Genomic DNA, 16,432 nt, shown 5'->3' with positions numbered 1-16,432 from the left:
GTTGGCTTTGCGGTGGCTGAAACAGAGTCGCAGTCGTTGAGGAGACTTACAATAAAATGATGCAAAGGGCCCTTTAAACACCAAAAAGTAGTGTCGGCTGGGGCCATGGCACTGCTTGAAGCTTGATTCTTGGCATCTGTAGCTGTGGGGTGGTTCCCATCCTGTGATGCTTTGTAGCATCATTTCTGTGATGTGCTTGCCTAGCACGCAGAAAAACTCACACCTCTAAGTGCCCGGCAGGAAGATGATTCTTTTCCCACGTTGCTGAATACAAACTAACGGAGGTTTGGTAGGCTGGTGTCATTAACTATGGCTCTGGGTCGCAGAACAGCGCTTGGCCTTTTTCAGAAAGGAAGACTTCACGTGTAAACTACAGAAATAAAAAGGAAGGGGGAAAATAACTGGCATTGGGATGATGATAGAGCTGGGTCACACCTGTAGCTGTTGTCTCATTCCACTTCCAGGTTATGTGAGCACTTTTGTCTAAAGAACGATGTCTGGCAGCCTTTTTGTTACGACTCAGGAAGGTGCAGGACACCAAGATCTGTAAACGTTAGCCTGGACTTCAAACAGCCTGGAAGTACAAAAGTGAGGTGGATATTTACTGCTTGCTGGGGGAGGTGTGTGAACCTGTCTCTTGTCTTGTTTTAGCATGCCAATGAAGATGTGGAGAGGATGCTGTTAGGAAACAAGTGTGACATGGAAGATAAAAGAGTTGTCCCTAAAGCAAAAGGCGAACAGGTAAGTGTCAGACCAAAACTTGCTTATCCAAGGAAGCGAATCGGTGCCAAAACCTCCTGCCAGCTCCAGGCGGTTGAGGTGCCACAGTGGGATGTGCCAGGGAGCGGGCAGGGCCGCTGGATTTGCTGATGCTTTGTAAGTCGAGGGGTTGTTTTCCCTGAAGCTGCGTTGCAGACAATGCCGTGAATGGAAATAATTCCGCTGCTGTTTCTGCTGCCTTTGATAACTACAAATTTTCAGGCATCCTTTGTTAAGTTACTTACCGTGTGACAGGCTTGTATGGTATCGGTCGTCTTGCGTCCAGACATTGACCTGTGGTTTAATACACTTTAATTGCTGTTTCTGAATCATTCTGTATCAAATCTTTTGTGACACTTTGCCTAGCTAGTACTTCTGATGCCTGCTACGGCCAAAAGTATATTATGTGCTTATAAATGCCACTAATCCCCAAGTACGGCAGCACCAAGTGAATAGCTCTGCAGTAACGCTAACATCCTTCTTTTTCTCTTTTGGTTTAGATTGCTAGGGAGCACGGTATTAGGTTTTTCGAAACTAGTGCAAAAGCAAATATAAACATTGAGAAGGCATTCCTCACATTAGCAGAAGACATTCTTCGAAAGGTAGGTGCTTACAGGATTTGCTTGAAAAAAACACCCTAAAAATTTCAGCTCCCATCGCTGTTGATGTTTATCTGGATTGTTGCAGCTTTTGGCTTTGGTGTGCGAAGGCAAACGCGTCCCTGAAGGAGTTCTTGTACGTTGGAAGTTTCTAAAGCTTGTTTGCTGTTCCATTGTTGTAGGGCTACTGTGTAGAGGGAGTAGAGCCAAGGAACGTGAACTCGTAGCTGTTTGGCCCTTAAACTCATGGTTGTGTTGTACGTGTGCTTGGGCTTAACACGTTTCAGTCGGGGTGGGAGAGGATTGTCCTGTCCCTGCCACCATCTCCATCAACGTGCAGCACGGGCTAAAAACTCTGAAGCGCCTCTTGGGAAGAGTTGAGGTGTGGTTGGCCAGACAGATGAAGGAGCTCGAAGTGTTGTTTCTGCCCTGTTTCCAGTAATGAGCCCCCTCGGCCTCTGCGTTTCGTTGGAGGTTTTATCGGGCGGTTGTACTGCAGCTGAGAGGAGAGCGTGGATCACCAGCTCATCCCGGTGGCTGGCTCCCCATCCCCTGAAGACAGTGGCCTTGGTGGCCTGTACCCATCTCTGCATGCCCAGAGCGACAGGGCGCTGCTGTACTCGTACCCCTGATATCTTCCACGAGCAGAAAAACACACCAGCTCCTGATAGCTGCCACCGTTCGTAGGATCGAGCTGAGTGGGCGGCTCCGGGCTGGTTCCAGTTAGTTGTTGTGCTCCCATAGCCGAGGGCTCACTTTACCCTGTCACCCTGTGCTGGCACGTTCCTGCTTCCCATCGGGTCGTGCCCCTCCAGCGCTGGAACTCCGCAGAGCTCGGGAGATGAGGGTTGGCCAACTCCAGCACGTGCCGGGGTGACCCTACGTGGGGTTGCTGTGCCCCAGCTGAGCGTTGGGGGCTGCCCCGTCTCCATCACTTCATCGATAACGGCATCTGAGTTAACTGGGTCCAAATTTAGTGCAAGGTCAATGTTGAATCTTTTTTGCAACCCTTATAAATACACGTCGCTCAGCAACGTCTGGTTCGCCGTTGTAGGTCCGAGTTGTTTCTCAGTCAGGTTTTGACAAGCTTTATGTGAGAAACCTGCTGAAAATCCCTGACCTCTGGTAAGCAGGAGGTCAGGCTAGCGAGGCTCACTGACCCTTTTCACCTTCAAATTTTTATTTTGGCCGTCAGTGTATTTGTCTGAAGAATCGGGGGGAAGAGCGTGCTTTTGCAAGGCTGTGGGGAAAAAAAAAATAAGAAAAGGAATACAGAGGCTAACCAGCAGCATTCTCATGAACGTTTGGGTTGGTTTCTGAACAGCTGAAAGGAGATGTTAGCATCGCATCAAACCCACTTGACTCTGATTGTTGCTTTGGTCTCACCAAGTTTACATCCCATGACGCAGGCGAGCCTGCTTTGCCTGCTGCCTCGGAAACTGGTGTCCTGGTTAACTGGAAGGCAGATGCTGTTGAACAACCCCTCTTTATCCATAAATTACTCCGTGGTTTTCTAAGGTCGTTAGTTCACATAATTTAACTTCAGCTTGTGTTGGGTGTACGCTGTGATTTACTTACTCCACCAAAGTCCGAGTGTCAGTTCTAAGAGCAGGATCTAGAAATAGTTTTAGTTTACTTTGGGGTGGTCCAAGTTCAAAAGTTGTTGTTTTTTTTTTTCCCCCCCCAGATTTCCGGTTGTTGTTTATTTAAAACAAAACTTAAAATGGTTTTGTCTGCTTTTGCTGGAGGGGGAGGAGGATTCCCTACATTTCTGAGGGGCTCATTGTCCCTAGTTTATTCATAATATTATTCAGTGATGCCAGTCGTCTTGCAAGCCGCTCTCTCTTCCGCTCTGAATACTTTACTGCAGAATATCTTGAGAGTCATCTAACTCTTTTTACTTGTTTCCTTGCAGACCCCTGTAAAAGAGCCCAACAGTGAAAATGTAGATATCAGCAGTGGAGGTGGGGTGACAGGCTGGAAGAGCAAGTGTTGCTGAACATTCTCCTATATCACCAATCGCCATCCACCGCCCCTTTTTTCTCGCTGCAAAACAAACCACTCTGCCTGTTTTTAACCTTAAACCAATGTTTTGTTCCTCATCTTAACAAGCTCCTGTCTCCCTTTGTTTTTCCGTTTAGGACAGCTTGCGTACTATAATTTTCTCAACCATGTGTATAGGAAAATCATCTCCGTGACTTCATTTTTTTTTTTTTTTTTAATGTACCTGCTCAACTTACCACTACGTTTTGGTTGTATTATAGTCCCGTTCCTCCTGACATTAAAACCAATAGCAATCATATTCAACTCTATTCTGCAAATTGTATAAGAATAAAAGTTAGAATTAACAATTTATTTTGTACAACAGTGGAATTTTCTGTCATGGATAATGTGCTTGAGTCACTGTATTCTCTAGATGCATCAAAGAGCCAGGAAAACACTCATTTTCGCCTTGAGTCTGTGAATGGGGTTTATTTTGTCCTGTGCCTTATGTGGAAAGGAACTTTTGTTTTCACTTTTTTTCCTTTTCTCCTCTTCTGGTGGAAGCATGTGCAGGAGACCTACCATCCATACTTGACCATTTTAAAATACTGAACTCTTTTGTGATTGCTTTCTGTGATTGTTGGTGTAATGCATCGAGGACAAAGGGTGGTGCAAAAAAAAAAAAAAAAAAAAAAAAAGACATTTAATCTGCTGTGTCTCCTTTTTGGTGATCTAGCCATTCAGAACTGTTTCTGCTGCCATTTTTCTTTTTTTTCCTCACTCGCAGCTCTTTCCTTTTGCCTGCATGCTGCTTTTATTTGCATTTCTTCATGGTGTGATGTGTTAATTAAAAGGATGGCAACGTGGTATGTTTGCCAAAAATTTAATACAAAGCACTGATTTAGCTTTCAAGGTAAAAATGTTGACGATACCTACTAATTTCCCTCTAGGCAATGTCAGTTCACTAGTATATCTTCTCTCTCCTCCTGCATAGCCGTTGGGTTTTATGATATGGAAGAGTTATTTGCATGCACTAGTTTTCTATGGAGGGTGATGTGGTTGTCTACTTTATGTGTATGAATATAACATGCAGTTCCCAAACTGACAGCAGTTAACATGAACTTTTAAGTTCTCTCTTCCCATTAGCCCCTCCAACCAGTGGTTCGGTAGCCTAGCAAAAGGCTGAGTGAAACTAGATTTAAAAAAAAAAAAAAAAAAAAAAACACGAAAAGGGAGAAAAAAAAAATGTTGGCAGTTTAATTTATTACCTCCCTGCAAACTTTCCATTTTCCCCGTGGTAACGGCGGCGGCGCTGGGACCGGGGTCAGCCTTGCTCTCGGTCCTGCGCTGCGGGGACGCGGCGGGGGATCCCGGGCGGGCTCCTGAGCTCCCCCGGGGATTAATTTTGCTTTTCCAGCGGCTGCGGGGGTTGCTCCGGTGCCCGCAGCTTCCTCCCTTCCGGCAGGGAGCGGGGAAGGACCGACCGCGGGAGCCTTTGTACCTTCACTTGCGTTTAAACCCCCCCTCGGAGAGCTGCTCCCCCCGAGGACTGAAAGATATTTTAAATAGATGCTTCTTCCTCCCCAGGCCTCCCGGTCTCCCTTAGTTGGACAAGTTTGTGCCTCGCTCTTGTCCGCTTGGGTTTCGGACTGTCTCCGGTAAAGAATTAAAGTAGTAAATAACGCTGGTTTAATTGTAACGAAATGACGGTGTTTTGACATCTAGTTTTGAACGGCTTCCCCGGTAGTAACTTGAACCGAGGTGTCTCCCCTTTCCCTCTGTATTCTGGCATTTTGTCTCCGTGTGTGTTAACCCTTCCCTGTCGAGTGGCCGCCGGGCTGGGGCAGGACGCGGGGACGGGCGGATCAGCCGCCTCCGTCGCGCCCAGCGCTGTAAATAGAGTTACGGCTACTTTTGGTTAAACCTGCACTTTCTAACATGATCAAAAAAGGGAAAAATGGAGAAATAGACATCAAGGTGGTTTGGTTTTGGTTTTTTTTTTGTTTGTTTTTTTTTGTATAATCCTTGTTTTAAACGTGAGCTTTTTATTTGCTGCCAGGGGCTTGGCTCCCTCTGTGTAAATCCCTTTGTAGACGCTGTGTTCCTTGCGAGCCAACAGGTAGAGAGCAGGCCCCTTGCTGCTGCTCCTAGCCACCGCCTCCCCTTCCTCCTCTCCTTACCCACGTAATAAACTGAAATATTTCTAGACGGTCTACTTCTGTTCACATAAAAACCATGAATTTTAACCGCGGGGCTTGGCTTTGTTTTGCGTTGTGGAGTGCAAGGCCCAGCCGAGGAGGAGTGAGCGACAGGGAGTCGATGCTAAAAGACAGGGAAAAAAAAAAATATAGTCATAATAATCATGTTGGAGGAATTTGCAGTACTTTTATTTCTGCTGGTATCTAAACTTCCTGCTAGCTAGCGAACTAACTGCTTGTGAAACCTCTACTTGGAAGACACCCCCTCCCCAGCCCTGGGCGTGGAATAAAGCCTAAGGCCAGCCTAGAAAAGGATGCGAACGCAGCTGTCCCTGCTCCAGCCCCAGGCTGGGCTTTAGCCACCACGGAGGACTCGGCGCTACCTTTTTGTCACAGGAAAAAAAAAAAAAAAAATATCTAACTCGATTAAATTGGTCCTGATAAACTAAAACCCGAGGTTGAATCTGTCCTACAAGTGTGTCCAACCGCTGCCCCGGGGAGCTGCTGGGGCGGGGCAGGGGGCAAAGCGGCGCTTCCTCCTCTCGGCCTTGGACGGTGGAAAAACAGCATCAACTTAAGGTCTAGGATTAATTCCCATGCCTACAATTTTTTACTTAATCTTTTAATATTTTTGCTACTCCACTCTGGCTTTTTATTTAAAACACATTCTTTTGTACCACTTACTGTATCAAATTGTATAAAAGATCACTGTCCCATTCTTGGTCGTACCAAGAGCAAATAAAAGCTTTTATAAACTTGCATTGGTTACTTCCTCGGCCCCATTAAATTCCCTTTTCCCAGGCCCTGGGTGGGGGCAGAGGGCCGAGCCCTGGCCCCCCACCTTCTCCCAGGGGCCACCGCGTCCCCCCTGAGCCTCATCTGAGCGCTTGGCCGGGCCGCTGCCACTCTCAACTTCTGAGAAAGGATTTGCCTGGTGCTAGAACTCCTCATTTCTGTCTTTTCTACAGCAAAGCTTTAGGTTGGTGTTTCCGAAAGGCAGGATGGGGCGAAGCATCCCCTTGGCGTGGGAGTACCCCGGCTTGGGGGCTGTGACACCGCCCAGCTCCTCAGTGTGGGGAAAGCGGCCGCCCTGTGCCAGCAGCCCTGAGCCGATGCCCTTCCCTGACCCCTCTGCTGCCCCCCCGGGGGCTCCCCCAGCCCTTGGGAGCACCCCTGGGTGGGGATGTCACCCCCCATGAGAGCTCGGGCTGTCCCCATCGGCCACTTGCGGTCCCCTCCCGTGCCCCTCGCAGGGGGACGAGGCCACCCCCGATCCCCCCAGCGACTCCATCACTGTGGTCGAGGCACCGCGGGGTCGGGGCAGCGCTTCCAGTCGTGCCCATGACCTTGGTGGTGGCATTTGTGCCCCCGGGGGGACTCAGGGACCCGGCAGGGACCTTCCCCCACGGACACCGGCACTGTCCGGCAGCTCTTGGTGTCCCCGTGTCGGTGTCATCCCTGTCAGTGAGTCCGGAGTCTTTTCCCCGTCGCCCTCCTCTGCTGTGTCACCCTGGCTGTCCCCATCCCTGTCCCTGCTCCTTCCTTGTCGCTGCTCCATCCCCATTCCCATCCCTGCTCCATCCCTGTTCCCGCTTCATCCCCATCCCTGCTCCATCCTCATCCCTGATCCTTTCCCATCCCTGCTCCATCCCTGTCCCTGCTCTGTCCCCATTCCTGCTTCTGGCAGGTTTTTTATGTCCCCACACGTGGGCTTTCCCCCGGAGGACCCCGCTGCTGCTCTGATGGCACCTTTGGGGGTGTGTGTGTGTCCCCCACCTCTCCAACCCGCACCAGGACCCCACCCCTGCGCTGAGTCAGGCCCTCGAGGAGGGGTCGGGGTCTCCAGCACCCATCGCCGGGGGCTCCGGCTGCAGCCTGGGGGTGCTCGGGATGGGGGGGGGGGGACACAGCCGGGTGACAGCCGGGTGACAGACCCCAGCGCGCAGTGGCACGTCCCCAGGGCTGGACACTGGCCCCGTCGGCCGCTTGCTGCTTCCTCTGCTCCTTCATCCTCCTCCTCCCGGGTCTCTGACCACCCTGGGGGGGTGGCTGGGGGGGGTGCGGTGTCCTCAGCTCCGCACCGCAGCACCCGCGGGGACCCCGAAACGGCTTCGTGGCTGTGAGCGAGCGTGTCCCCAGCGCCTTACGGGGGTGCGGGGCCCCCCCCGGGCCCGGCGTCCCCAGCTCGGGGTGCCCGTGAGCCCCCCCCAGGGTGCGGGGTCCCCGCTCCGTGCGATGGGGATGGCCCTGCCGGGGGGTCCCCGCTCCCTGGGCCTCGGGTCTGTGCCGGGGGTCCCCGCCGGGCGATCGGGGTGTCGTCGTCCCCACCCCCCCAACACGCCCCCCCGCAGCCCCCACCCGCGTCTCGGCCCTTCCAGCCCTGGTGTCTCCTTAGGGGGGGGAGGCAGCGGCTCCCCCCGCCCTGCTCGACCCCCCCAAGGGAGCCGAGCCCCCCGGTACCCCGGGGCTGAGCAGCCCCCCCACCCCGGGTCAGCAGCGTCTCCTGGGGGCGGCTCCGCTCCGCCGGGGGCAGCGTGTGTGTCCCCCCCCCGCCTCGGGGGGTCCCCAGCCAAGGGGAGGGGGGTGTCTCTCCGGGGGGGGTCCCCACCCGCCGCCGCCTCCCCCCGCCCCCTCGGGGAGGTTGAGGGGGGCGGTGGGGTGGGGGGGGGGGTCCCGCCTGTCGGGGCGGGCGGGCAGGAGGGGCCGAGGGCGGGCGGGGGGCGGCTCCCGGCTGTGCCCCGCTCCCCCCGCCGCCTCCCCCCCCCCCGCCCCCGGCCCCGGCCCCGGCCCCGGCCCCGGCGGCGGCGCTGGAGGCCGGTGCGGCCGCCCCCCCCCCGCGGCCCGGGGCCGGCCTGAGCCGGGATGCGATGGAGAAGCTGGCGGCGGGGCTGGCCCGGCTCCGCTGGAGCCCCGCGGCGCTGCCCCTCGATGCGATCGTCAGCCAGTGCCGGTTGCCCACCCTCGTCTGTCTGGGGCAGGGTGAGCGGGGAGGGGGCGCGGGGGGGGCTGGGGAGGGAGGGAGGGAGGGGGAGTAGTCAGGGGGAGAGGAAGGCTGGAGGGACGAGGAGGAGGAGGGAGGGAGGCTGGAGGGATGGGGAGGAGGAGAAGGAGGGAGGGAGGAAGGCTGGGGGGCGAGAAAGAGGGAGGGAGGGAGGCTGGAGTGATGGGGAGGAGGGAGGGAGGATGGAGAGGTGAGGAGGAAGGAGGGAGGAAGGCTGGGGGACGAGGAGGAGGGAGGGTGAAGGGAGGGGTGGAGGGAGGAGGGACGAGGAGGGAGGAAGGCTTGAGAGTGAGGAGGAGGAGGGAGGGAGGAAGGACGGGGCGACGAGGAGGAGGGAGGGCGGGAGGCTGGAGTGATGGGGAGGAGGGAGGGAGGAAGGCTTGAGAGTGAAGAGGAGGGAGGGAGGATGAGGAGGAGGGAGGGAAGCTAGAGAGATGGGGAGGACGGAGGGAGGGAGGATGGAGAGGTGAGGGAGGGAGGAAGGCTGGAAGGAGGAGGGAGGGGTGGAGGGCAGAGGGATGGGGAAGAGGGAGGAAGGCTTGAAGCGAGGAGGAGGAGGAGGAAGGAAGGCTAGCGGGATGGGAAAGAGGAGGGAGGAAGGCTGGAGGGACGAGGACGAGGGAGGGAGGGAGGCTGGAGTGATGGGGAAGAGGGAGAGAGGAAGGCTGGAGAGGTGAGGAAGGAGGGAGGAAGGCTGAAGGGAGGGGTGGAAGGCGGAGGGACGAGGAGGAGGACGGCTTGAGAGTGAGGAGGAAGAGGAGGGAGGAAGGCTAGAGTGATGGAGACGCGGGAGAAAGGGCAGAGGGAAGCGGGAGGGAGGCTAGAGGGAAGAGGAGGGAGGAAGGCTGGAGGGAGCAGGGAGAAGGGCAGACTGGAGGGGTGAGGAGGAGGAGGGAGGGAGGAAGGCTGGAGGGAGCAGGAGAAGGGAGGGAGGCTGGAGGAAGGAGGAGGAGGGAGGGAGGTTGAACGGCCAGGTGGGACATGGTGGGGGGGGGCGGAGGGCGGTGTGGGTGAGTGGGGGGGTGCGGGGGTCCCCCCCAGCCATGGGACCGGGTGTGGGTTGCCCCCGTCACCCTTGGTGGGGGCTCAGAGCCACCGGTGTGTGTCCCCCCCCCGGGGACACAGCCTGGCTGAAGGGGCGGGGGGAGGGGTGGGGGGGTGGGGGTGGTGGCTGTGACTCCCCACCCCAGGGGTGCACAGGGTCACCCCAGGGTGGCTTTCCCCCCCCACCCCGAGCAGGGTCTGTCCCTCCGGAGCAGGGTGGGTCCTGGGGGCCAAGCTGGGGGTGGGTGTCAGGGACGTGGGGTGCAGCGGAGGGGGGTGGGGCTGAGGGGGTTTTGGGGGGGGGTGGGGGGTGCCCTGTGGTCTCAATAAAGTTGTTGTTTGTGGCGGCTGCAGCTTTTCAGGGGGGACAAAGAAATTGTTTCCTGGGCAACTGGCAGCTCTTGGCAGCGGGCACCTGCTCGTCCGTCCGTCTGTCCAGACACTGGGGGGGGGGGCTGTGGGGGGGGGTCCTGGGGCTGGTGACAGCCCTGTGTGTGTGTGTGTGTGTGTGTGTGTGTGTGTGTCCCAAAATGTCAGGCGAGCGCGTGGAGGGGGTGAGTGCCCAGGACGTGCTGTTGGTCCACTCCTGCCGGCAGTGGACGACGGTGACAGCCCACGGCCTGGAGGAAGGTCACTACGTCATCGGGCCCAAAATCAACATCCCGCTGCAGTACCCAGGTGAGGGGGGGGGGGTGGGGGGGTGGGGTTAGGGGTCCCCCTGGGGCGGGGGAGCTGGGATGCCTCCCCCAAAGCTTGGGGGGGTGGGGGATTGGGGATGCTCCAGTAGGGTCCAGTTGAGGGGAGGGGATGGTTTGGGGGCTGTTGTCTGGCGCCTCCCCCCCCCCCCCCCTTGATGGGGGTGAGGGTGGGAGAGGGATGGGGACATGGGGTGGGGTATTATGGGATGGGGTGGGGATGGGATGGAGACAGGGATGGGATGGGGATAGGAACAGGGATGGAATGGGATGGGATGGGATGGGATGGGATGGGATGGGATGGGATGGGATGGGATGGGATGGGATGGGATGGCATATTATGGGATGGGATGAGGATAGGGACAGCAATGGGATTAAGATGAGGCTGGTGATAGGGATGGGGACAAGGATGAAGTTGGGATGAGGATGGGGATGGAGATGGGATGGGATGAAGATGGGGACAGGGATGGGATGAGGTTGAGGATGAGGATGAGACAGGGATAGAGATGGGGACAGGGATGGGATGAAGATGGGGACAGGGGTGGGACAAAGATGAGGATGGAGACAGGGATGGGGATAGAAATGGAAACAGGAATGGGATGAGGATGGGGATGGGGCCAGGGGTGGGAAGGGGGTCGGGGCTGGTGATGCAGATGAAGGGGCCGAGATGCCGGCGGCTGCCGTAGCAAAAGCCTTAATGACCCCTCTAAGTGCTCGCCATGTCGGTAATGAGTCCTGCTAATAAATAAATAATGGGAAATGGAGCGGGGGAGGGGTTAATCACCCGTCCCAAGGCGGGGGCCGACGAAGAGGAGAGGGCCGGGCAGTGGATTAACTGGCTTCGGGGGGCTCGGCTGTGCCCGAGCTGACCCCCCCCGGCATGTGGGACTGCCCCCGACTCCAGCCTTGACCGACTCCGGTGTCTCCGGGACCCTGCCCAGGCGCTGGGCTCGGGGGGTGGCAGCGGTGGGGGCGGCTGGTGCGGGCACGGCAGGGGATTAATATTCCCCTCAGGTCTGTCCCCGGCAAGCCGATGCCAAGGGCGGCAGTTTCGCTGCCAGCCGCGGCCCCCCTGCCTCGCTCCCCACTCCTGCCTGAGCCTCCGCTGCCACCAAGCCCCCACTCCCCTCCCCGGGTCCCCTCCCCAGTGGGTCTCCCACCCGCGGTGTGGGGTAGAGCTTGTGGAGGGGTGTCATGGGGCCTCGGTGGGGCTGGGGTCAGGTTTTGGGGGGCAACGGGGGCTCCCTGTGGTGTTGGCTGCTCTGCTGGCTCTGCTCCAGGTGGGTTCCTCCACCCACGAGGCATTTCTGTGGCTGCTTTGGGGGGGGTCCCTGCAGACACCTCCAGTGTCTGGGGCTTTGTACTTCCCCCACCCCACCTCGATGCTGCATGTGTGGGGTACAGGTGTGGGGGCTGTGCTGGTGTCCCCTTGCAGCCCACAGAAATTATCCTTCCCCCCCTCCAAATGGGGGGCTGTCCTCAAGGATGGCTGCCCACCCCCCCCCCCCCCCAAAGGTGGGTCACAGCAGGTCCCTGGGGCCAAGCTCTCACCACCGAGGGTTTGGTTGGTCGACACAGGGAAGTTCAAGCTGCTGGACCAGGACCGGGACCTCCGTGAGCCCGTGCAGTACTTCAACAGCGTGGAGGAGGTGGCCAGCATCTTCCCAGACCGCGTCTTCGTCATGGAGGCCATCACCTTCAGCGTGAAGGTCCGTATGGGGGCAGCAGGGGACGGTGGGGGACAGCTGGGGACAGTGGTGGGACAGGAGGTGAATGTCAGGGAGTGGGGGTGAGGGAGCAGGGGGTGGTGGTAGGACCTCAGGAGACAGTGGTGGGATATTAGGGGAGGGCAGTGGACCAGCAAGGGATGGTGGTGGGACATTGATGGATGGTGGTGGGACATCAAGGATGGTGGTGAGACATTGGGGGTGGTCAGTGGTGGGACATCAGTCAAGGGTTGGTGACATTGGGTGTAGTGGTGGGACATCAGGAGAGGACGGTGGGACATCAGGGGATGGTGGTGGGACATCAGGGGTGGTGGTGGGACAGGAAGGGATGGTGGTGGGACATTGAGGGATGGTGGTGGGACATCAGAGGTGGTGAGACATTGGGGGTGGTCAGTGGTGGGACATCAGTCAAGGGTTGGTGACATTGGGTGTAGTGGTGGGACATCAGGAGAGGACGGTGGGACATCAGGGGATGGTGGTGGGACATCAGGGGTGGTGGTGGGACATCAGAGGTAGGTCATGGGGACATCAGGGATGGTGGCTGGACATTAGTGGTGGTGGTGGGACATTGGGGGTCAGTTGTGGGACATCAGGGATAGGTGGTGGGAATGAGGGGGTGGGGGGCGGAAGTGAGGGTCGGTGGTGGCACATGAGGAGAGGATGGTGGGACAGCAAGGGATGGTGGTGGAACATTGAGGGATGGTGTTGGGACATCGGGGGTGGTGGTGGGACATCAGGGGATGGTGGTAGGACACCAGGAGAGAACAGTGGGCCAGTGCGGGGGGTGATGGGCCATCAAAGGTTGGTGGTGGGACATCAGGGGATGGTGGTGGCACACGAGAGGGTGGTGGTGGGACATCAGGGGCAGCGGGGTCCCATGGCGGGGCCGTGCCGGGGCAGGTGGTGTCGGGGGAGTTCAGCGAGGACAGCGAGGTGTACAACTTCACGCTGCACGCGGGGGACGAGCTGACGCTGATGGGCCAAGCCGAGATCCTCTGCGCCAAGACGGTGAAGGAGAAGTCGCGCTTCAACACCATCCTGCGGAAATTGGGCAAGGCCGGGCCGGCGGCGGGGGCCCGGCAGGTGAAGGGCAAGATGCCCTGTTTGATCTGCATGAACCACCGCACCAACGAGAGCCTCAGCCTCCCCTTCCAGTGCAAGGGCCGCTTCAGCACCCGCAGCCCCCTCGAGCTGCGCCTGCAGGAGGGCGAACACACCATCCGCAGCATCATCGAGAAGGTGCGGCTACCGGTCAACGTGGCCGTGCCCAGCCGGCCGGCACGCAACCCCTACGACCTGCACGCCATCCGCGAGGGCCACTGCTACAAGTTGGTCGGCATCATCTCCAAGACGGTGGTGCTTTGCTGCATCCTCCGCCGGGACGAGCTGGTGCCTTTCCATTTCCTCCTGTTGACCGACATGCCTCGCTTCCAGTTGCCCGAGGGGCTACTGGCCGGTGACCCGCAGCTGGAGAAGCTGCTGCGGGACAGCGCTGCGTATTGCCACGACCGCTTCAACCCCGACGAGTACTCGCGGGCCGTGCGGGAGGCCAAGCCCGATTTTTCGGAGGAATGTGCCAGCCCCCGGCGCTTACGGCTCTGCCTGCCGGCCTGCGCCCACGAGGAGCTCAACCAGCCCCTCCAGCGACTCTCCCTCTGCGCCTGCGGCACCCGCGAGCCCCCCGCCCGCTGCCAGGGACCGCGGGGCGTCACGGGGGGCACCCCGCGCCCACCACTGCCCGATTTCCCCGACGCCGACCGGGAATACGTGACGCCTGACTGGGCCGAGCCCGAGTTCAGGACTCAGGAGCCGTTGGAGATTCCCTACGAGGAGCTTTGGAGCAACCCTGGCGCCGAGGGCTGCTGCGAGGGGGGTGGCGGCCGGCAGGACCTCGGCTCTTTCGGGGTGCTCACCCCGCTGGGCTCCCCGCACCGCCCCGGCGTCCCCGGGGATGGACCCCGTGGGGACACCCCACCTCCTGTGCCACCCAAATCGGAGGCGGTAAGAGCCACAGTCCAGGGAAGGACACCCCGGGGTCCCGGCAGCCGCCCTGGCCAGCGGCGAGGTGGTGGGGTAGCTCCCCATCTCCAGGGAGGGTCCCCCGGGCTCTCTGCACCATGGGGTACCTTGGGCTTCCCAGCACCTGGGGGGTACCCAAATCCTCCGGGCTCCCCCGCACTGTGGCTCTCTAAAGTCAGGGGCTCCCCTGCACCATTGGGGGGTGGGGGGGGGTGTGTCCCCAAAATTTCAGGCTCGTCATGTGGTACCCAAATATTTTGGGCTCCCCACACCATGGGGTACGCAATTCCCTGAGGGGTCCCTGTTTTTGCCCCAAGCTCAGTGGCTCGATCAGGGCTGGTTGCCCCCCCACATCGCCCCCTCCATCCGTGGGGTCCTGGGGGCAGATCCCCTGACACGGGTGACTTTTGGAGGTGGGGTGTGTCTGACAGCGCTCGCCCCCCCCTTCCAGGTGAAGGAGGAGTGCCGGCTGCTGAACGCCCCCCCCGTGCCACCCCGGGGCAGCCGCCCCCCGGTCCCCTGCAGCCCCCCAGCCCCCCTGCGCTGCCCGAGGCTGGCACCCGCGCCCTCGCCCAGCCCCAGCCTCTCCTACTACTCCTCGGGGCTCCACGACGGGTGAGTGGCTCGGGGGTGGCTGGGGACATTATGGGAGGGGTGGGTTGACACCCCAGGGTGGGGCTGGGGGGGACACAGAGACGCATCACCGGGAAGATGGTGACGCTGCCCTTCCTCCCTGCGGCAGGTCGGTCCCGCGGAGTGGCAGCGGTTCGCCCTCGCCCGACGCCTACTCCCTGTACTGCTACCCCTGCACTTGGGGTGACTGCAAAGCCGGGGACCCCCCCGGGCGCCCGCTGCCCCCCACGGCCTTGCCCCCCGCCCCCCAACCCGCCCCGAGCTCCTGGTCGGACCCTTGGGCCTACGTCGAGGCGGGTGCCGGGGCGGGGAGCGGCTGCTCGACGCCGGGGGCCGAGCCCCCCCTGAAGCCCTTCCGCAGCTGCCCCCGCCTCAAGCCCCCGCACCCCCAAAAACGCTTCGCCCCTTTTGGGGCGCTCAACCCCTTCGCTGGCCCGGCCGAGTGGCCGGAGAGCTCGGAGTGGCCCAAACCGCCTTCAGCCCCGGTGGCCCCCTCGTCCTCTTCCTCCTCCCCAGAGCCCTTCACCCCTGTGGAGGAGCCAGCGGCCCCCCCTCGCCCCCCGAAAGGTTTCGAGGGGGACAGCATCGTCATCCGGGGGGCGGCCCCGCTCTCGCCCGCTGTCCTGCGCGGGGCCGAGGGCGGCGTCACCCGCCTCTACCTGGCGCAGGGCGTCATTGAGGTGCCGCCGGCGGTTCGCGGGGGGGACGGGGGGACCCCGCCGGCTGCCGCCCCCCGCCCCAGTGGGGACGGGTCGCCCTGGCTCCCCCCCGCCGACCTCTCGGCCCTTTCGCTGGAGGAGGTTTCCAAGTGCCTGCGTTTCATCGGCCTCTCCGAGGACGTCGTCAGCTTCTTCGCCCGCGAGCGCATCGACGGCAGCATCTTCGTGCAGCTCAGCGAGGAGATCCTGGCCGACGACTTCCGCCTCACCAAGCTCCAGGTGAAGAAGATCATGCAGTTCATCAAGGGCTGGCGCCCCAAAATCTAACCCCACGCTGGGGGGGACCCCCTGGACCGGGGCTCCCTTTCCTCCACCCCAATAGCTCAGCCCTAGGCCGCCCCCCCCCCCCCGCCCCTTTCCATTTTAACACTGGACGGTAATTTTGGCCCAAATGGGCTGGAAAATAGAGTTTGCGTTGACTGGTTTAACTTAATCCTTGTGGATTAGCACAATAAATGTACGGGAGAAAAACGAGCCGCTGCAGAAGCCCCTTTGCTTGGGGAGGAGGGGGGGTGGCGGGGTGGGGAAAGGAGGCTCTGGGGGTTGCTCCCATCCTGGCACCCCCTTCCTGCCTCTTGGGAAGGGATATATGGTCCCCCCAAAGGACAAGTGTTGCTCTGGGGGCTGCCTGCACCCCAGGGTGATTTTGGGGCCCTGAAGGAAGCTCCCCCGCTTGACAGCACCCAGGGAGGGGAAGCAGAGACCTGGCATTGCCACTCCCCCTACCCCACCATGAGGTGCCCCACAGCCCCCCCCGAGCTCCCCAAAGCTCGGTGGGGCCACAGCAAGAGCAGGGTTTGGGGCCAGACCACCATCTCACAGTCCCTCCCCCCCCACCCCAGGAGGGCTGGAGGTTGGTTACCAACCCCTGTTCCTCCCCCAGAATGGTGTTTTTTTCCACAATTTTGTCGTGGTAGCCTCGAGAAATGAGCACAGACGTGACAGGAAAGGAGCAGCAGGGCCCAACTCCCAGGCCAAGCCCTGCCAGGGTGCAGGAAGGAGGTTGGAGCCTGGGGAGACACCGGGGAGACAAGGGGGGAGATGGGGGCCAGGCC

General features: G+C 59.5%; 2 protein-coding genes across 2 annotated transcripts in view; both read left to right on the top strand.

Annotated features, from left to right (window-relative positions):
- The window catches only part of RAB10 (RAB10, member RAS oncogene family), a 51,477-nt gene extending 45,177 nt beyond the window's left edge, over positions 1-6,300 (top strand). Inside the window, exons 4-6 of the mRNA XM_074820405.1 lie at positions 652-741; positions 1,260-1,361; positions 3,274-6,300. Of these exons, the coding sequence (XP_074676506.1) occupies positions 652-741; positions 1,260-1,361; positions 3,274-3,357 (276 nt within the window). The 3' untranslated portion in view covers positions 3,358-6,300. The remainder of the gene's footprint in view (positions 1-651; positions 742-1,259; positions 1,362-3,273) is intronic.
- Positions 6,301-8,347: 2,047 nt separating this feature from the next.
- On the top strand, positions 8,348-15,851 carry GAREM2 (GRB2 associated regulator of MAPK1 subtype 2). The gene is made up of 6 exons (XM_074820879.1): positions 8,348-8,518; positions 10,122-10,262; positions 11,858-11,988; positions 12,907-14,007; positions 14,477-14,640; positions 14,768-15,851. The coding sequence occupies exons 1-6, from the start codon at positions 8,407-8,409 to the stop codon at positions 15,642-15,644; spliced, it is 2,526 nt and encodes an 841-aa protein (XP_074676980.1). The 5' UTR covers positions 8,348-8,406; the 3' UTR covers positions 15,645-15,851.
- Positions 15,852-16,432: the final 581 nt, after the last annotated feature.

This window comes from Strix aluco, chromosome 3, assembly GCF_031877795.1.
Source record: "Strix aluco isolate bStrAlu1 chromosome 3, bStrAlu1.hap1, whole genome shotgun sequence".
In the NCBI taxonomy this organism is placed as follows: domain Eukaryota; kingdom Metazoa; phylum Chordata; class Aves; order Strigiformes; family Strigidae; genus Strix; species Strix aluco.
Note: the sequence above shows the minus strand (reverse complement) of the source record. Positions and strands in the feature narration are given on the sequence as shown.